The 21,150-nt window shown below is 41.1% G+C and overlaps 1 protein-coding gene across 1 annotated transcript in view; it reads right to left on the reverse strand.

The window, feature by feature from the left end:
- Window positions 1-1,564: 1,564 nt before the first annotated feature.
- The window catches only part of COLEC12 (collectin subfamily member 12), a 106,112-nt gene continuing 86,526 nt past the window's right edge, over window positions 1,565-21,150 (reverse strand). Inside the window, exons 4-10 of the mRNA XM_074821170.1 lie at window positions 16,425-16,523; window positions 12,843-13,889; window positions 10,933-11,421; window positions 10,351-10,487; window positions 9,458-9,567; window positions 7,599-7,744; window positions 1,565-6,401 (exon numbers count right to left, since the gene is read on the reverse strand). Of these exons, the coding sequence (XP_074677271.1) occupies window positions 6,382-6,401; window positions 7,599-7,744; window positions 9,458-9,567; window positions 10,351-10,487; window positions 10,933-11,421; window positions 12,843-13,889; window positions 16,425-16,523 (2,048 nt within the window). The 3' untranslated portion in view covers window positions 1,565-6,381. The remainder of the gene's footprint in view (window positions 6,402-7,598; window positions 7,745-9,457; window positions 9,568-10,350; window positions 10,488-10,932; window positions 11,422-12,842; window positions 13,890-16,424; window positions 16,524-21,150) is intronic.

Genomic DNA, 21,150 nt, shown 5'->3' on the forward strand with positions numbered 1-21,150 from the left:
TTGTCTGATTTCCACTTCCAGGCTTTTATTTTGACAATAAAAGAAAGTGGACAAAAACACATTCTTGTCATTCAGAAAAATAATTCATCATCTGTTTTATATGAGCATGGGTAATAGAGCTGGAATTAAGGAAATGTCATCTTTGCAATATGCCCAGACTTCTGAATGAGAGGGATTCCCGGACAAACTTCTTCCAAAGTTACATTTCAGACTTGCAACTTCCACCATCAGGACCTCTGGCAAGGCTGGCATGAGCATGACTGTGAATGCGGGGAGTTTGGAAGCAATTCTCAGAACCTGGAACCACACCAATGTCTGAGCTGCAGATTTTGCCTCAGGAAGACAGATAGATCAGAAAAAGTCAAAGTCACATGTTAATCTCTGAATTGGAGATTTTAATCTCCTGAAGATCAAGGGCCTACATCTGACCTGCACTTAGATACTGCTCTGGCATAAAACTAGAATAAGTGTGTTTAAGCTCAGACCTACAGACTAATTTCTCAAGTGCCTTATAAAACGGGCCACTACCTTATAAAAAGCCAAGCACTTCTAACCTACTCTAATTCAGCAGGAAACCATCCTCTACACCAGTTTTGTTGTTCCCTGCCCTCTAGCAGTACTAGCAAGAAAAGAATATGAAAACTTCCACCATTCAGCCAGAAGCCTGGCGTGTCTTCAGATAATCCCTTGTGGGGCTGGACAGTGGGACCAGAGCCAGACTCTGTCATCAGGGCTCCCCAGCTGGTCAGAGGGATATGTTTGTTCCCAACCATCCCTTACTTCCTCTCAAGATGAATGGCTCCACACTGACCACTGCAATTGCATGACGGTCCCAGGAGAGATGCTATTTAAGCTAAAGGATGCCACTGGAATGAGTAGAAATGTGTCTAAACTGGACACTGGTTCCTAATAGTTTTTGAAGAGCAGACAAAATGATTAATGTGGCAAGAAACCCCAAGTTATTTTTAGAGTAGAACTTGGTACATTTTTTTGAGGATTTATTTGAGTCAGTAGTCTCAGCAGCCCTCTAACCTGCTTTCCTCTGATCAAGGGGTCTCTCGGTAACTCTCGGTGTCATTTGTTAACTCTTACCTACATAGGACATTCCTCTGTACTGGGCTGATGTTTCTCTGCTGTGATCACACTGAGCTCTGCTCTCCAAAACAGCAGCAGAAACAGATGCCTCCTGTATGCACGGTGATGTGGGAGAGACATCATTCTGTCTAATTTAGCACTGAAAAGACCTGCGTCTTTCCTGAACTGAGGTGTTTGAAACTTAATTTGCTCTATGCCAATGTTGGTTTCATTGGAAAAAAACACCTCTAAAAATCACCTCCCCAGTTTACGAAAACAGACCCCCAAACCTGAGACATCAGAATGAATCACACTTTTGAAAATCTTCTTTTTCCTCCAGTCACAAAGTGAGGCTGGCAATACTTACATTCCTCTGGGAAGCCCTTTGGATAAGAAAATCCTCACTGCATGCAAGATCTCTGAAAAGAACATTATTTGCCTAGTGATTTGCTTTTATTGTCCTGGTATTAAAAAAAAATCTCTACACAAATTTTGGAGTGTTACACTGAGTTTATTTTGAAGAAGAAATCAAAGAATTTTTTTTTCATCTCTGAGCCAGATGGAAAGAAAAAACAAACGTATTCCACCCTAAGAAAGAAAACACATGAGAACTTTCAAAAAATATTTTAGCCAAGTTTTTTTTTTTTTTTTCCTTTTCACTAAACAGCATGGAAAAAGTGAGGTGGAGATGGTAAATGAACAAACAGGCTCTGGTTTTAGGAAGGCCTGGTTTCTGGGGAACAAGAGTTTTGTCTGTAAGGCACTGTGCTTTCCCATCCCTAGATCCACAAATTACCTCTGAGTGAGTGTGGGTAAGTGCAGAGCCTGCTCCAGGGGCCACTGGGCGTTCACAGAGGAGCAAACATCTCCAGGGTGCACAGAGACGCCCGCAGAAGTGAGGGGGAAAGAAAAGCAATGCAAGTCTGGAGGCTGGGGCTGGAGACGTTCTGTTCCCTTTGGATGCTACATCTGCGTGAGCTGCTCTGCTTTTAACCAAGGAAGCTGCACTGGGGAAAAGTGGTTTTGTTTTCACACACGTGAATTGACTCAGCCGCCCTTCTCCTGCTCACTGCAGAGCCATTTCCTCCAACAGCCAGCGGCTGCCCTCGGATCGGCTCCTTGCCTTGCCAGTAATCAGAGACCAGTTCCTGCTACTTGCAAAAAACAGAGGAGCTACTTGCCAGGAACAGAAAATTAAAAGAGGAGGTCAGCCATCTGAGAGACAGAGAAATAGTGAGATCAGATTAGCCCATATAAACAGCCAATTTAAGTTAGATGCAATAATGGCTAATCTAGGGACTGACACTGCTCTACCTGAGTCAAGACATCCTTCACTTAGGGGCCCATCTGAGGTGCTATGCATGCTAGGACAGTGAACTGCAAGAGGGAATTATTGCTTCTTAAAACCTTCTTAAAGATCTTGTTCAGCTCAGACCTTTAAAACCAAGTTTCTAGCACCTAGGTGGTGCAAGAACAATACACTAAAACTGCAACTAAGGGATAAAATAGCCACAGTCATGCTTAGGACTAGGACGGTGTGAGAGGGAAGGCTTTAATGAAAATAATTTTCATCAGTTTGATTTTTAATACTGATGAATGCTTCTGGCTCCACATCTCTCTGATCTCCACGGCTTTCTTGGTTACATAAGCACGAACAGAGTAAACAACATGCACTTCCATGTCTCTGCTTACTGCTTCCTTTATTGGAACATTTGCACACATCAAAGGGGATGAGAGTTTGAGATTTATAAACTCTAATCAGCTGAAGGTGTTTCCAAATAAATTAATGAAACGAGTCAGAAATGACATTAAGAAATCCAGCACTGGATGTAAATCACAATGACCTTGCACCCTCTCTGCCTTGCCCCCCGCTTTCTTGCAACAGTCCCAGTGCTTGCCAGGGTATATGAACTTGCATTTAGTTTGATGTAAAACAAGAAAAAGGATGATGGAAACATGTACTCAGTATGCTAAGTTACAGTATTTGTGCATAACAAGGAAAGCCAAAACTTGAGCTGGGACAAAATAATTTCCTATCACTTAAAACTTTCCATACAACCTGCATTATTGCTCAAACCATACAGAAAGCAGATTTAGTGGGGATGTTTTCCAGACCCCATGTGGCAGCTCTGACTTTCATGACAACTTCTTGGCCCTCTCTGGTGTCCTGCTTGCCTGCCTGCCAACCTCTCCTTTCTGTGACAGGTTCCTGAGCTGTCTTAATGCTCTCCCGCTCCTCTCAGGGATTTCAATCTTTGTTGCCATTTGACACCTCTGTTTCCCTCCTGCAGGAATACTGGGTCAGAAGGATGGTCTGTCTCAGCCTGCCTGGCTGCTCAGGCCAGATTTTAAGGATGACTGGACACGCCAGGCACGCAACTGCAGCACCCCTCTGCAGCCAGTTTTGTCCAACAGCTACGCTCTGCTTCAAACGTGCGAACAGAGAGCTTGAGCCCAGCCACGTTTCGTTTCTCAGTTAAAGGTGGATAATTAGAGCATTATTACAGATAATTACAACCCAGCATTGAAATTCATTTTGAAATGAGTATTTAATTCATAAACATGTTGCATCCTTAAGCTGTCCTAGTTCAATGGTTATTTCCTTGCTCAGGCCACCCAACTGCCTGTAGTGTGGCACAACTGCTGTGCTAGTTTTCAACGAACAAAGGAGCTACCACTGATAAACAGCCATTTCTGTAACCTTATGCAGGCATAAGTGCAGCTATAGCTGTTGATCATCACTGTGCAGAAAACCTCTTTGGAGGGACTGGAGGACACTGGATGACTCTTGGATCATCTCATCTCTATATGTACCATCACTGCTATTACTCAAGGAAGACAAGGATGAAATCAGGGCAAGGAAACAGTACAGCTGGGGCTTACACAGAGGTTTCTCATTAAATTATTTTGTTGACAGAAGTCTATCGCATCAGTGAAAAGCAGGAGGAATGTCATTTAACATGGCAGATGCTCAGAATGGGCTTATTTCACCTAAATAAGCCAACATTCAAAACAAAGGTAGCAGTGCTTCTAATTCAGTGTGGCTTTGCAAAGCTCCGCTCACCAGGGTTTGTGAGGCGCTCAGGGCAAAGTAATAGTTTTGTACCTCATTATCCAAAAATAGTAGTTTAACATTATCTCTACAGACACTGTGTAAACACTACAGTGTGTATCTACACACAACTCCTAGGTACAGCATGACAGGGTGTATGGCAGAATCATGTTGTATTCCAGACCTGATGAAAAAGTCAAAAGAAAAGTCTCAGGAAATCCAGATCATCTGAAGAAAAGCTCTGCCTCCAAGATGGTGACACATGGTTTCTGCAGCTGTAATACACAGACCTTTCACTTTTAATTAAACATACGCAACTTTCATGTTGTTCCTGTCTCATATCTAATATGTACCACAGGACAGATTCCCAAATGTAACATTTTGTGTATTTTCTTTAAGAAAATTATAGTTAAAATGAAAAAGCCACGGCCCCTGAATGAACACTGGAGGGACTGTGGGATGGAGGAAAGCAGCAGTCTTTAATTGGTTGGTCTTAGGAGCAATATTTGAAAATCTGAAGTACAAAATCTTGTCTCTTTCCAATAGAGCTGGAGTACTTCAATAAACTTATTTGCATTCAGCCAAGGTAAACGGCAGGTCAGGAGGCAAAGGAAAAACAACTCTCCTTCCCAAGAAGCCAAAACAACTTCCTTCGTGGTGTAGCGTGTGGCCATGCAAAGAGTATAAGAACTGGGAACTGAAACAAGGGTTTCTGCTAATGAACTTTAAGTGGTTGCTAATTTTTAAAATTCCTGATAAGCAGCGCTGCTGCCTAGACAACAGCTCATGGGACTGTGGAGGAAACTGGCTGGGTGATGATATCATCTCATTAGCTACACTGCTTTGTTTTGCAGCATATTTTATTTTCTAGTTTGTTTGGGAGAGAAGTACTGGTCCAAGAAAACAGAGAGATCGATTTACAAAGCACTTGGGAGAAGTGCAAGTTGATTAGACTTTTCTGAGTATGGCATGTTTTTCATACCAATTTTTGAAATTTGTCTTAAAAAGAAACATATTCAAGTGTGGGCAGCTCCTTTGTTTCTATTTTCATAAAATCCTTCATCTGTGCTTGACTTGCAATATGGGTAGCATCTACTGGGGTAGAATTCCTCATGAGAACAGAGAAGGAATGAAAACATTTCAAAATCATTCTTAAAAGTTGGTGATTTACTTCTGTGGCATCATCTCATGAGTAGAAGGGAGGCAGGATGGCAGGATGCAGGCAGGTGGGAAAGCAGGCAGGCTGGAAAGAAGGAAGGTAGGCAGGCAGGAAGCCAGGCAGGCAGAAAGGAAAAAAGGAAGGCAGGCAGAAAAGGCAGGCAGGCAGGCAGACAAGAAGAAAAGAAGGAAGGCAGGCAGGTAGGTAGGAAGGAAGGAAGGAAAAGCTTTTACTAACATGGTCTTTGCATAGTACCCTGATGGAACACTGGCTGTGATCAGAGCTATAATGAGTATCTAGTCCTTAGCCAACTTAATTGTTACACACGCAGACTAGACTGCATATAATAAGGAAAACACTATCTAAAATCTGCTTTAAAAGTTATTTAACCAGAACAAATCATCTGGGAAAGTACAAATATTTCTAACTGGAAAAATATTTCTATAGCTGAGCTAGGCCTGACAGCAAACCTTAATGAATTATTAGTACCTTTATTGTTTTCTTTGGCCCCTGTGCACTATATTTGTAAAAAAAGTCAGTAAAAAAGAGAACAATTGTAAAAAGCAAATATTTTGTACAAAAATACAAAGTTTTAAAAGCTCTTAAAAGTATATTCCATATTATTGATAAGAGTTGGACTATATATATATATTTATATAAAATCTATATATTCGTGTATCTGTATAATTTTCCTACATTTGGGATTTTAGCAAATGAAACATACTGTTTACACAGTTGCTTTATATGTTTTTCTATATGAGTGGCCAACAGTCTTACTCAGATTGACAGAATGTCTTTTCTCAGAAGAAACAAGTTGCTTATGTATGTGGTTACCAGTTGGGAAGAAAATCTGTGACAGAATTATCCAGCAGTATTTCCTGATGCTGTGGGTTGAAAGGCCTTGAATAATTGCAGGATGCTGGAGAAGAGTTGCTGCTGAATTCCTTTATGCATTTAAACCAGTTTTCAGTGCTTGCTTTTGTTTGTTTGTTTGTTTGTTTTCCAATTTTGGTAGGCAATGTTGCTCTCTCCCAGGATTTTCTTCTTCTTTAAGCAAATTTCCATAATATGTAGGTATCTGTAAAGTCACAGCCTATTACACTCCAAATATTTGCCCTACAATATGAGAGAAAAAAGAAAAACAAAGAGGAAAAAATAATGTAAAAACCCTGTAAAGATTAAATGCATTTCCAAAAAGAAAACTTACAGAGATCGAGGTACATAAAAAATTTAAGTGGACTCATATTCAGATCCTGTAAGTCCCGGAGAATAAATATTTGTAGACCATGAATTTTTCTTAAAATAACAAATGTATGTAGGAAAACGAGGGCAAATTACATTGTTACTTACCCACGTTCCTTCACTCTGGACATCCAAACAGAGTTATACACACACAAAGCTTGTTCAGCACTTTGTTTTGTTTTGTTTTAGGGGGGCATTTCTGTGGATGGGATGTAACTTTGGCTCTAGCTGACATGTCCGTCTGCCTTCCCTGAAATTCAGCCTAAGGGTTCAACTGGAGCAGCCAGGCACCCTTGGCAAAGCAGTGTTTAAACAGGTTGTATGGAGGAGATACCTGCAGAGCCCCACCATGAAAACAAACACCCCCTAGCTCTGTGATGATGGGGCTGGGCTCTAAGCAGCTTTGTGAACCACCTGCCCTCTGCCATTGCAGAAATGCCTGTATAACCAGAAAGAGATGCCCCATGACAATCACCTGGGTGACTGCTGGGCCACACTGGCAGTTTATGAGTCCTCACTCCGACTGCAACAGATGAGTTGCTTGTGGCCTGTGGAACCAGCCTCTCAGCCCTATGGGACATCTCCTGGCAGTGGTGGGAATTCTAAGACCTCCTTAGCAGTCACCAAGTGCCTCCTGTTGCACAGTCTCTCAAAACAGAGTCTTTCCGGTTTTTGAAGGCTGGCCCTCGAACCATCCTAAGGCCAGCTTTCCCCCTTGTGTGGCCATTGAGTCTATAAAAACAGCTTCCACTGTGGCTAGGGTCTGGAGCACATGCCAAATCACGCCTGAAATTTTAGGCATGTTTAAAGTCTACAGGAGGTGGTCAAGATGGACAGCACGCCATGACTATATCCAGCTTGGAGGCTGCTCTGGCTGAGTGCAGTACATCCAGCACCTGAGCACTGGAAAAGTGCATGTTGGGCTGGATCTGAGTAGAAGTGCTCCACGTGTGATTCCCCCTCTTCCTCAACAAGGCACTGCCATAGCATCTAGCCTGGATCTTCTCCCCGCTAGCTGTGCAAAATTTACTATGGGTAGGGTGAAATAATCAAGCCAAGCACCTTGCTTACCTTTGTCCATGTCTTTTTCACAAATGAAATTGTTAACATCTTCACAGTAGAAGTCATTCCAGAGCCCAGCATAGATCAACCCGGCGCAATCTTCCCCTGCCTCGTGCCCATGGCTCCAGTTATCAGGTTGCCCGGTTTTCCAGTTTCTTTCAATCAAAAAGCAAGAGATATGATTGCACAACACAGCACACATGGCAGTTTTTCACCACAAGAAATTAACAAAAACATCATGAGATCTGTTCTGAACGGGAAATACACGTTGAAACAAACAATACATGACTCTTGCTGAAAATGGAAAACAGATGTATTACAGAGAAGGGAATCTATTCAGCCTCAAGCTGCCAAAACTCAGGGACCTAAAATTAGACCAATGAACTTTATTTTAGTTTCTGAATGTACATGCACATACAGTGGGAGTGCTCCATGCTCCATGTGAATTACTCCAAGCCTGCAAAGCCTGCGTACTGCATTCCTGCCGGCTGATGGGATCAAGAAGAGCTGGCAGGCTCACAAGCACTGCCAAGATGGCAGCACCCTGCCATCGCACACTGCAAAGGCACTCAACCCTCTGACTGCACCGAGGTGGGCCTCTTGGGAGGAACAGCAAGGATTTATGTGTTTTATGGACCCATGCTTGGATGGGATGTGAATTTTTGGACTTAAAAGGAATGTACAAAGTATACATGTATCTTTTGAGATAGTTAGCTTTGATGGTGAAACTTAACACAGCATGTAAAAAGCTTGCAGCAAGTGTTTCCTCATCCTGTTTTTGTTTAACAAGTGAGAAAGGCTTCCAACCTCAGGATTTAAAAGCTCCATTTTCCTGAAGAAACAGGTTGTTGAAGGGAGCTTGTGATTGCTGGCTGATATGGTCCATGTTCAGCTAAAAAACTTGCCTGCCTGATACAGAGCATCTGACCAGGCACCTGGGAGGACACACAGCTTTCCAGAAGTAATGAAATACTTTGAAAGACAGTAACTGACAGCCCTGAGGTTACAACAGGGCATCTAAACCACGGTGTAGTGGAAACCTATTGAAAGCAGTGGCTGAAGTGGGAATCAGTCATAGTGAGAGAAACATAAAGAGAAACAAAGATGAAAAAGGGGAGGGAGAAAAAGGGAAAAATATTACAACTCATTTGAAATACATCTGACTTTTTCCATGTTTCTCATCAAAATGAACACCAGTGAGATCACAGCTAATAATTTCGTAACATCTGACTGACTGTAGCCTATTCTGGAGCACAGCATGCTCAACTCTATAAACTTTTTAGTCCGCTCCTCAGTATTAAAAATTTGGGTGGTTTTGCAATCTGTTCCATTTAGGACAAATTAGGTGTAGCCCTAGGATTCCTGGAAAGCTGCCAATTCAGTGCTCAGCTGGCCAAAGCGTAGACATCCTCATTTCATGCATTTTCCTTATGTTTAATGTTTTTCACTCAGATTTGGGCTTTATCTAAAGGCTGGTCATTTTTTATCAGAACGAGCACTCTATTTATAGCCAGTTGTAATGCAAATAAGGAAAATTCAAACCAAGACAGCAAAACTGTCTGTGCTTTCCATCTCAACTTTGTAATAAAAGTCAGAAGCAAATGTTTTGGCAAAGAACACTGAGCTGTGTAGTTATGTGATTCTTTCATTCAACATTCAGTTTTCTTCCTGGCAAGGAAAGAAAGCCTTGTGCATGGAGAAGAGAGAGACAAAAAACCGGTTCAACAGCACCCTCAGTAACAAATTATTTCATTGGCACCTACAACTGTCTGCATCCACTGGATAATTTCTAGATGCTGCTTTTAGAAGTGTCAGCAAGAGTGGTGGTATCTGCAGAAAATAAACACCATTGTTTTTTATTTACGTACGTGTAAACTGGTAGGGATCCATCCACCCATCTCCATTCATTTTCCTTCTCTGAATCCGTTAGTCCAATCCAGAAGCTGCCTTTCCCAAAAATCTGCTTTTTTATCCATTGCTGAGGAAGAAAGATCTTAGTCCATAACAAACACACACAATTGTCTTTGGAGTCAATAAGCTACTCCGGTTTCAAGAGCATCAATGTTATCAGAATAGGAAGGGCCAGAGAATTTTTCTATGCTGAATATATGTTTCAGGAGTTGGCCTTGTGAATCCCCTTGCCCACACTAGAATTCATCACAGTGTTTGCATGTGAAGTAGAGAGAGCTAGGCATGAAAATTAGGTTGCATAAAGTCACAGACAATGTCTTATAGATGCAAATTGAAAAAAAACCCCCAAGAGTAAGCAGTTGTATCTTGATGTCCCCACTGTTATGTACACACCAAATAGTATGTTGAACAGTAGTAAAAGTATAGCTAAATTTATAGTTAAATTAAAAATATTTTTGGGTCACAGTAGTTTTAGGCTGCATGCATTAAATCAGACAATTTAAAATTAAATTATATTCACCACTGCAAAGAGTACATTTTGGATAATATGCAAGGCATAATGGACTCCATCTTTAAAGGTTCAAAACTCCTACAACTCTCTCCAGCCTTTCTGGCTGCTCTGTGCTCACCACCTTCAGGGTCAGCACCAGCTCTGCTCACATGGCCCTTCTGCACATGGAGAAGCTGCTGAGCAGGCAGAGGGTGGACAAAATGCTAACTGGAGTCAATCACTGTGTCTATTTCACTATAGGAATTCACGATGCTCTCAGCTTCCTACTTACCTTGTGGCTTCCACATGTTAAATAACTTCAAACTCTCTTCTTGAAAAACAAAAAGAGAAGGTAATTACCTGCTCCTCTTTGTTGTTTATGATAACCAAGTGCGATGCCTTCTTCTCACAGAATAACTTTGCCTCTTCAAAAAATTCTCTTTCACTTGAAAAGTAGTAGCACTTTTCTGTATAGTTCATCCAACGGGGAGAACAACCTGTGATGTGAATTTTTTGTGTTAAGCCTGTTACTGGTAACTCAATGGGCCAGTGGTAACTTTCTGCATAGGGCCAATAAAAAGTGGGGGATCCTGTACCCATCTACAGAATGCTGCCACCTAAAGTACTTACATACAGTTTGGGAATTTCCTTATTAGGATCCTGACTCTGTGAAATCAAGGCTAAACTGTGTGGTCAAGAGGATTATTTATTAATCATGCTACTGCTGCCTTTTCTTTAGCCATAAACATTAACTTAAAGCAGTTTCAGGTCATCAGAAGGAAGACCAACTGGTATGGCTTCACTTAACAGGGCTTTTTGTGATAAATCCCAGAGATATAGTCTAAGGTAGCAGAGGTTATTTGAACCAGTAACTAAAAGTGGTGAGCACCCTCCACTACACATATCTCAGTAGAAGATGCACGCGATGTGTTGATAGCTTACCGTTAGCCTCCGGCACTGATGTAGGTTCACTTTGTAGTGCCATTGGCATCCCTGGACCTGGTGGCCCTGGTGGGCCAGGCAGGCCCTTTGGACCAGGCAGCCCAGGGACTCCAGGTAGCCCAGGTAGTCCTCGAGGTCCTGGTACCCCTGGCTCTCCCACAGTTCCTTGCAGGCCTTGAAATCCTGGTGGGCCTTGTGGCCCAGGTGGACCATCTTTTCCTTGTGGGCCTGGTGGCCCTGGGTCTCCGCTTGGTCCAGGCAGACCCGTCTTGCCAGGAGAACCCCTCTGACCTTTGGAGCCAGGCGATCCTCTTGAACCTTTCCCTCCTTTTTCTCCTGGTGGCCCAGTTGGCCCGGGTGGGCCCTTCTCACCTGCAGGTCCTGGTGGTCCAGGCTCTCCTTTCTCTCCTTTTTGTCCTTTTAAGCCAGCAGGGCCAAGAGGACCTTGAGGGCCTCTGTCACCTTTAGGTCCCCTTGGACCAGGAGGGCCTGAAACAATGTAAGCATGCAAAGTGGGGATATGGACAGAAAACAAAACCAAAAGCCCCACATGGGGTCCTTGTTTATGTATCTCAGACCAGCAACACTGGATACTCAGTACTGTGAAAACTGGGATAATAGCTACTTTGAGCAGTGCTTGTAAAAGCACATCTTCTCAGGTGCTATCTACCTGAGCTATCTGCTCAGGTGCATTGCTCTTTCCTCAGCCTCCATGAAATACAGGATACAGAAGGAAATAATCTGATGCACCTTGTCTTGTGAACAAGACAATGATACCATGCCCCAGGTGACCAGCCAAGGCACCAGTCCCTGGCAAGACACTCTGTGCTGTTGATACATGCGGTCTTGTGTGTTGATGCTCCTGCTCCCTCACTTTGTTACGCTCCCTTTTCCTTCTAGCCCCATCTCTCTGCTCTTAGACTACAGGACTCTCTTCTGCAATGACCCTGTTTGCTGGCCTGTCAATAATGGGTTGTCAAAAAGAGACAAAACAATGGATAGTGAGCAATAGGCCAACTGTGGGAGAGACCAGAAGTACTAGTTGCTAACTGATTGGCTGTAACAGGAAAGAGAACAATACCCAGAATAGGAAATGGCAATACTGTGACGGTGATGAACAACAAAATAATTTTGGATTCTGATCCTGATCATGGATGAGCAAATGCCTTGCCAATACCCCCTACCTCAATCTACATAATTTAAACTCCTCCAGAGATAAAGTCCTAAACTGGAGTCACTTAGGCCCAGTTGAAATGAGAAAGGTTAAGGTTACTGAAATGTAACCTTGGCTCTAATTCAGCCTTAGTTTATTTGGAGCAATGAATTTATATTTGTGATTAGAGTTTTAGGCCTGACTGGTTCACATCAGGTTGGAAATATGAGTGTTCTTTTCATTTGGGATAATACTTGGCTGGGAGAAACCTCCTGAACTTGATGCTATTTATTTCTGGAGAAAATAAAATATCCTAGGATTAAAACCTAAGCAAAGTAGGATGTTTTCTGGCAGACTAACAACTGGCTTAAAGTGAAATAGCAACTTGTTTTTCAGTAAGGGTGGACCTTTCTGGGAATAGCCATTTCCTCCTTAGCAAGGATTGGTTTCTTGAGGTTCCACACCTTCACTAGCTTATTTTAGAAACTAAATCAAAAGCAGATCCAGTCAGTCAGAATAAAATTTTGCTAAGTCAGAACCTTCTTTCCTATCATCCCCATTCTAACTATGTAAAGAAAGCATAGGAAAATCAGTAAGGAAAATTCAAGCTACATTTACATTTCCAAAGTTTAGGATTAGCTAATGGAAAACCCCAGGACTCTGTACCAGCATGTACTAACTTTCACAGAGCTGAAGAAGTAATGCAAGCAGGAATTTGACATAGACCATTATAAGCATCCTTAGGGAACCTGCATACCTTGTAGGATAGTGAAGTTCTTGATGAGCTGGCCATGTTTAGAATCTACCAGCTTCATTTCTTCCATGATTACTGACAAATTGGCAACTTCAACATCTAATCTTGATCTCATCAAATCCTGTTGCATCTTGAGAGATGCAGAGTCTAAGCGAATATTGGCTAGTGTGCTGTTCATAAAAATCAGCTCATCTGAATGTTTACTTAAGGTGTCTGTGCAAGTTGTCCTGACCTCATTAAGATTGCTAGTCAGTGTCCGTAGATGATGAGCGGTGTAGCTGATGTTGCTAATGATATTGACTATATCAGTTTCGAAGACCTGGAACCTCTCTTCTAGCTGGTTGAATTTAGCAGATGTTCTGTTTTCATATTCTTTATGCTGTTCCTGGAGATCCTTTAGATTTTGTTCATTGGCTTGGGCTATTGTGGTGATGTTCTCCATTTGCCCACTGAAGGAGCTGAGCTGATTGTTCATGTCTTCAAGTGTATCATTGTTAGCTTTTGCCAATGCTGAGTTGTTGGCGGCCAAAGTCTGTAAATTTTGTACTTTCTCTTTAAGCCAATCAGTGTCCTTCCTGGCTTGAAGGACAACCTGCTGCAGATTTTGAAAGTCATTCTTGATTCTTAGAATAGCCAAGCTTGTATCTTCCATTGACTTCTGCAGGACACTGATAAGATTTCTTTGCTGTATTTGTGTCAGGTTTAAGTTATTCAGGTTCATGATGACCACATTATGAGAATGCACTTGGTTTTGTAAGTTCGTTTGGATATTACTTGTGTCTTGTTGAAGATTGTTGATATAGCCAGTATATGCCTGAAGAGTCTTATTGACACTGATGATCATGAAAGAGTTACTATCTAAGGCACTTCTCATTTGGCTCTGTCTATCATCTAATACATTTCCAGACTCTTGTAGCTTCTCCAGTGTATCTTTGTTTCTGGTAGTTTTCTCTGCAATGTCATGAAGCTGCTGACGAAGAGCCAGAATGTCAGATCTGAAGCTAGACAGTTCAGTGTTAGTATTCATGGCTTTTTGTCCAGCTTGGTCATCTGTCGTACAGGAAAAAGATTGAAAGACTTTAGGATGAATTTTTGAAAACACAGTATAAATACACACAGTGTATTTTAAGTACAGTCAGGTTGCCAAAATGTTCTGTCAATAGAACTTCTATGCTATCTTTTCCAGAAAAGAAACCACTAAGCAAAGTTCTGCCACTAGACAGAGAAAAAATCAAAGAGGAATCAATGAAGATCAGAGGAATCAATGAAGACCTTGTATCTTGCTGAGAACAAAATGGTGATTCTGTCATCTTATATGGGAAAAACTACCATTAGAAACTGATGAGTATACGCAGTCAAGTAGTGTTGTATTCTGAATGAAAACTGAATGATAAACAGAATTCAAACTATTAAAGAGGCGTCAGTAAGTGTATGTTTTGAAGTTACAACTGGATTTTGATGAAAGCTCAGAAGTAAATTTTAGCTGTCCATATTTTCTTCCTCCTTCTCCTGGCAGGTGGAATATTTTTGTTGTGATTTAGTACATATAGTTCAATTTTTTAAAATCTTGGGTTTAGTTTTTAAAAAGTTCTAATACCTGTTTTAAAACAATCTGGGTTAGAGAGAAAAGCATTGCCAGCAGGCTACTCCAGATATGACAGGATATGATGTATTTATGTTTTTCTCTCTAATATATTACTATCGTTTTTAATGACATTTATTTTGCTGTTATTGTTTCCTTATGTTCTGAGTTTCAGCAAGGCAAAAGCTTTAATCTTTGAGGAACATCTTTGCTCTTGCTTACACTGCCCTACAGAATAGTTCTGGAAGCTTGTCTGCATATGATTAAGCTTTTGAGGCTGCACAGCTCATCAGCCAGGACATAGAAACCAAGGAAATAAGCAGTCAACACTCACTTTCAGGGAACATTCCCTTTCTCGACCTCAATCACTTCTCTCTCTTACATGCAGTCCATATATTTTTGTCCTCATCTAAACGTAGCTATATTTATGAATTACACAGTCTGAAGTCCATCATTTCAGATGACTCCAAGAAAAAGCAGGATGGTTTTCATAAACTACAGTGAATACAGCTGTGTATGGAGCTTTCTTCTGGTGTGTTTGAATGAGTCATGATGGTGAACATCAAATGGTGGCTTGTGAGACTTCAGTCTCAAGTGTTTACGGAGTCTTTCATGGAGGGACATCTTCCTGACTACAGTTCCTCTCCCTTCCACTTGTCTTACTCCAGGATCTTCTGAGCTCTGACTCTATGTTTACCCCTCGTTATAGCTCAAATTACACTGTGTTCCTCATATAGCTCTGACAACTGCCAGGTCCACATACATAATCCCTGAAGGCCTATCTTTCATTCACCACATTGTGTTATCCTTCTGACTCTACAGCAGTTCTGTTATCTTTATGCCTCCCACACACATTGCCCTATAACTTTTTTAACTTCCTCCATGGCAAGTCCACTTAAATGGGAACTGATGGTCCTGCGTATCTCACTGGCCATCCATCCAGCAGCGTGTAAAAACGTGTGGTTGTGAATGAATCAAAGGTGCTCCAAGTTGTGAAAATATAATCAGCATAATATAATAACCCAAATATAACCCAAAAGGTTGCATGTGCTTTAAGGTATCTGCAAAAGTACATGCCTTTCAATTACCCCATGTCTTTGAACTAAACACAGTGTGCAAATACTTCAGAATCCAACTATTTTTGAGGGAAAAAGTTGTAAAAATTTATGATCAAGCTGCAAGCAATTAATTTTTCCTAGAAATACATGTCTCAATAATGGTTTATGAAGTGAAACAAAATTTATTTCAAGAAGCACATACATGTATGTGCATATTAATATTTACATAAAAACAAATTATACAAACTATAAGTGTATGTATATATAAATTGATAATAAACAGCTCTGCTTCCTTTCCAGACAAGGAAGAAAGGTAAAAATGTACATTTAGTGAGTAGAATCCTTATCCATGATCTTTTTCTGTCTTCCTGTAAATTTAGAACTGTGATAGCACTTGGGACACCTGAACTCATAACAACCTTGTGTCCTGTATTCCCTGAGATGATTAAGAAATATTTTATGGAAGTAATCAACTTGCCTCAGACATAAGAGGTTTGAACAGCTGATTATTTGGGCACCCCTTAAAATGGCCTTCAGTTTTTAATATTAATTGCTAGAACAGCATCAAGATGACTGGGTGACAGATTTTCATTTTATCTAGAATCTCTTGTGCTGTGGAACAGCTTCTGTTATGTTTTACATCTCTGCCTCAGAGAAGACTCTCTCCTGAGGACAACCTTCAAGTGTCTGTTTATTTTAGTATAAATGATTTCAGAGTGACTTCAGTGGGAACTGTAAATATTGAACTATGCTTAAAATGCTGTCCTAAGTAGATCTGATCTTAACTATTTTTAAGCGCTTTCCCAAATACTTGAGAAATTGGAATAGAAGTAAGTGCTGTATCTTGTCATAGCCAGAGATTTTTCAGACAAATTCCTGATGCTATCTGCCAGGAGAACACCCCAAAGCCATAATACAAAGGGGCTTTGCTTGTGTGTAGATTACCTAATTTCTTCAGACCACTCTCCACCTCTGTAAGCTTTTCTGTATACCTTCTGTGGGATGTTTCCAGACCACCTGTCACATTGTCCATTTTTTCTACAACTAGGGGAAAGAAAACAGTATGTTATGGAAAGAAGAAAAGTGAAATTATGAAAAAAGTCTATAAACAATAAAGCAAACCAAGAAAACACCACTACCATCAAACAAAAAAAAGAAACCACCTTAAAACTGCCTTGCTTGTCACTACACTCTGCTGTTGCTCTGTGAAATGTTGGAAGGATGAGCTCCTATCTGCTGGTGGGACCCAGCATTCTTCCAGTTTTTCCATCTGTCAAGTCCCCAAACATTTCTTTGCTCATGAGCAATCTCCCTCCTGAACAAGGAAATCTGTCTCTGTGGATTTTCCTTGTGTACTAAGTCCTTTTCTTTTAACAGTATTTCCATGCTCCAAGCACAGTGCTGTGTGGCAAAGGCAGACTGATTGCTAAAGGCTCAGATGCATGAGAGAAGACTTCCTTTTATTTTGTTATGAGCCATTTCTCCTTTAAAAGAAACTTTTTTTTTTTTTTTTTTTCCCTCGCTGTGCCTTTGAATCATTAAAAATTGCCAACTGGATAGCAAACTTTGGACTGAGATAGCAGTTTGAAGATGCAATTACTAAATGTTTTGGGGATCAACTTTTAAACATTTTGATAATGGTACAGATCACTTAAAAGTTTTGAAACCATTCTGCCTCATTAAGACTGAAAGCACGGTCATTCAGCAAGTGCAGATTTATGGCTGATGTGCTATTTATTTTTCAATGTCTGAGTCATTTTCTTGTCACTGAGACAATATCATTATTTGATGGAATTGATATGGAAATGGAAAAAGCAGAGCAACAAATAAAGAGTCTGAGGTGGCTTCAAGTGGCAAAAATATGAAATGCTTGCAAGGTTAGAGGCAGCCTTCAGCTTCCACACCAAACCTTGCCTAATAGGCTTTTGCATTCAAGCCACAACCAGGAGCAGAAATGCCTTCTCCTCAGAAGATTATTTAGCCCTTTTCCTACACTGGGAGCAGAATGGATCTGAACCAACCCTAGGAGAGGCTACACAAGTTACTGTCCCAGCTCCCTCTTTCAAACAGAAGAAATAAAGTGCTTCCTATGTCTTGAGATAGTGAAGCCAGTTCTGTAAACCTGTGTGGGGTAATGGGTACTGCTAATTCATAACCTGCAGCTAGGAAATAGCCTCATAGAAGTTGTTGTTATGTAAAGATTTGGTTTTTTATTAGAGGTGGAAATTTAGGGGATCTTTTGCTGCTCATGAGCAACCATAAGAATCCCAGACCTTTAAAGTGTAGTCCACCAAGTGCTCCTTCTTCATTAACTTTTGCCCTTGTTCTTCTGACTCCGGGTATAGCAGTTACACAGTAGGCTTTTAATTGCTTCCCCAAAACCAACAGAAGAAAAAGCAGACCAAGATTATCTCTGGTGCAACTGCACTGAGGTGAATGGAGTTACAACAGAGAAAAAGTCTCAAGGTTTTCAGAGATACCTCTGGTGAATTACCTGCCTGCTCCTTTCTATACTGCTAAGAAGTCAGTAAAACAGAGACTCTACTGTGCATGCAAAGATAGAGTCAGAGTGTGGCTTTCTGTATTTGAGAAGATGGCAGATTGCTTCCTAAACACCAGATCCAGGCTACAGTGATGGCTTTGCTTTTTCAGGGGGACCATTGCTCAGTACCTTCTGCTATAGAAAGAATTTCCTTCCCCCCAATATTTTTCACCGGTTCTTCTGCCCATTAAAGTTACTTAGCAAAATGCTGTATGCCATTTTTCCTAAATGAAGCCAGAGTTGATTCCCTGTTTGTCCCGCCCAACTGTCTTCCAGTCTGGAATGCAGATCAGCAAAGGTCCTTCAGTTACTTCTGACACTCCACTGATGTATGTATACGCCTATGCATCACATGCAGTAAGCGTGGGGACCATATTTGGCTTTTCCTTCTGGCTAGCTCTAGGCAGCTCCTTGTTCAATCTGTGGTGTTCTGCTTTGTTTATGGATAGTCAATGTGAAGGACGTGGTTCACTCTGGGCACTCAGAGAGGACCTCGTGAAAGCATCTGGATTTAGAAAGCAGGCCTACTCCAAGTGTTTCTGACAGACCTGTGCTGGACTAGCAATGTCGCATCACCTATGGGTCTTGTTAATTCAGATTTAGTGTAATATTCACCTGTTTTATCCAGTCATGCAATACGCTTGGCAAATAAATATCTATTATCAATAATGAAAAGAAAATGTAGTTTCTTCCCTTTGCTATTCAAATGAATGCCAGTTTGTACTTCAGGTCTGAAGTTTGTAAAACTGAGATTTTATACTGTCCACAACAAGAAGAATGTTTTTATGGTTGAATGAAATCTAACACTGGAAACTTGGGTTAAAATATTCCCCTGAAGAGTCCAAAGCAAATGAAAACAGTAGAAATCCTATCACTATGTAGTAGCCTGTACTGGCTACTACTGCAGATGAGACTGGATGGAATTAAAGATACAACAGCATATGGTATTTTCATGGCCAAAAGTAAAAAAAAACCAAACACCCACCCCACACTAAAAAAACTGAAGCTGGTCTGTAACTATGGACATTCTTTGTGTGGAACACCCCAAAAATTTATTGAAGCAAGACTTTAATCAGAAGCCTTACCGGTATTATTGACAATTAGCCATGATATGTGGGAAGGCCATGCCTGGACTGTGTCTGAAAGATCACTAATGAGCACTGTTAAAAGGTCTTGCAGTCCCCAGCAGCTTGTCTCCTACAGAACATAACAGCTTTTTATTCTAGTGTGTAACTGGATGCCAGACAGCAGCCCTGGATCGGGAAGGTTCATATAACACTTAGCTGGAAGATGCTGGTTTAGAGTGGCTGGAAAAAGAAGGCCACTTTCAAATACACAAGGTACTGATTTTTGTCTATTTATTTGACTCTCAACTGGTGATGACTTACCCAGATTAACTGATATGAAGTGCAGAATTAGCTATATCAGGCAAACCATTTCCTTTATTTTAATTCTGTTTCCCCTCAGAGGGCAAGTCAGTCCTGTCATGTGAAGTGTAGAGGAGAGAAGCCAGAGCCAAGTTCAAACCACCTAGCTCCAGCAGCAGAAACAATAGAGGTCTCTGCAAACATGAACTACAGGGTTAGCTCAAGGATTCCCAGTGATGCAGGCTAAGATGAATTTTGTCATTCCATAGACAAACCAATGCGTGTATTTGCTTTATACAGGGGCAGGATCTTAGCCTCCATGGTCAAACAAATCATGGGCCTGGGGGAGTTGATGTCCTGCCCAAACTCCTTCCCCAGGCAAGTTGTAGCTTATTTTCTTTTTTGCTACTGCCCTGCAAGTGGAAAGGAGGAACTCTGGGGAGAATGAGTAGAGCAACATGGACAAAGTAGGTTTTGCTCCTCTTGTCAAAAGGGGTCATATGGATGGATATCTTATTATTGGGAATGCCTTTCTTTCCCTGGCAGTAGCTCCCACCACCATCTCTAGATGGAACCTTCAGTGGTAGGTGAGCATGTGGAGCACTCAGGAGTGGAAGTCAACCTCTGTGGAGTGCCCTGGGCTTGAACAGCCAATTCCCATCTCTTCCAGAAAAAGGCAAAAGCAAAACAGGCAGACCAACTATAATATCCCTTATGAAGGCCACTCTGCTGCTCCCAACAGTCTGCTGCTCTCAAAAATGCAGTCTGTCTATGCCTTAAGCTTGGTTTTGGACAGCTTCACCTTAAATCTCAGCTTGGTCAGATCCCTCTAGATTGTAATCTCATTTTCTGACAAGGTCACTGTGGAAAATGTGGTAAAGACCCTCCAAAAGAAGCCAAAATTTCAAGTAGTTGCTGACCAGAACAGTGAGGACTGCATCTGAGCCACAATTTCAGAAGCAGGGAGAATATGTGCCATCTCACCAGGATGTGTTGGCCCTAGGTAATGGCAGGCAAACTGTCTAGGAGACAGATAAAAAGAAGTAGATGAAAGTCATGGTGGGCATTAGAAACTTAAAAACAAGGACAGACCAGAGAATGAGAACTACTAGAAATTCAAGCTGAAAGCATGTTAGCTTTCCTCACTGGAGTGACTCACAGGAAGATCATTCACCTTCAATAAACTAATCCGACACTGGCTGGTGCCAGAGAAATTATAACTTAGTATTTTGCATTTAATTTAAGAAAGTATGTGTAAAAAACTACAGATTGCTTTATTAATGTTTTTAACAATAATTTAATATGTCTTCTCAAAGCAAACTAATAGTAAACTCAGCTTGTTATTCCTTCATGATCTTGATGTTTAATTCATGTTTTGGTTTCAGGTTTCTCCAACCTACTATGTAATTTTTACCACCAGTTTGGAGGTTTGTTCTATATTGACTTTGCCTCCCATTGAGCTATTTTTTTGCCTGCCACATTTAATCCACTGATTAGTAGTTTTAACGTTTTAAATCACAAAGGATATCTAAATACCACGTAGGAAATTAAAGTTTTAAAAGTAGTTTTGGGCTTTATAAACATAAGTGTGGGAGGCAAATTTAATGGAAACTTAGCTAAGAGACTGAAAGAATCCCTGATGCCAGCAGAATTCCTTCTTTCAGTGTAATACTGCAATAAAAAAGACAAGCCAAACTGATGCAGAGAGGAGAGTTCAAGAGCTCTATAAAATTTTATTTTGAGTTTTGTTCTTCCTTTAAGG

This window comes from Strix aluco, chromosome 1 (genome assembly GCF_031877795.1).
Source record: "Strix aluco isolate bStrAlu1 chromosome 1, bStrAlu1.hap1, whole genome shotgun sequence".
In the NCBI taxonomy this organism is placed as follows: Eukaryota; Metazoa; Chordata; class Aves; order Strigiformes; family Strigidae; genus Strix; species Strix aluco.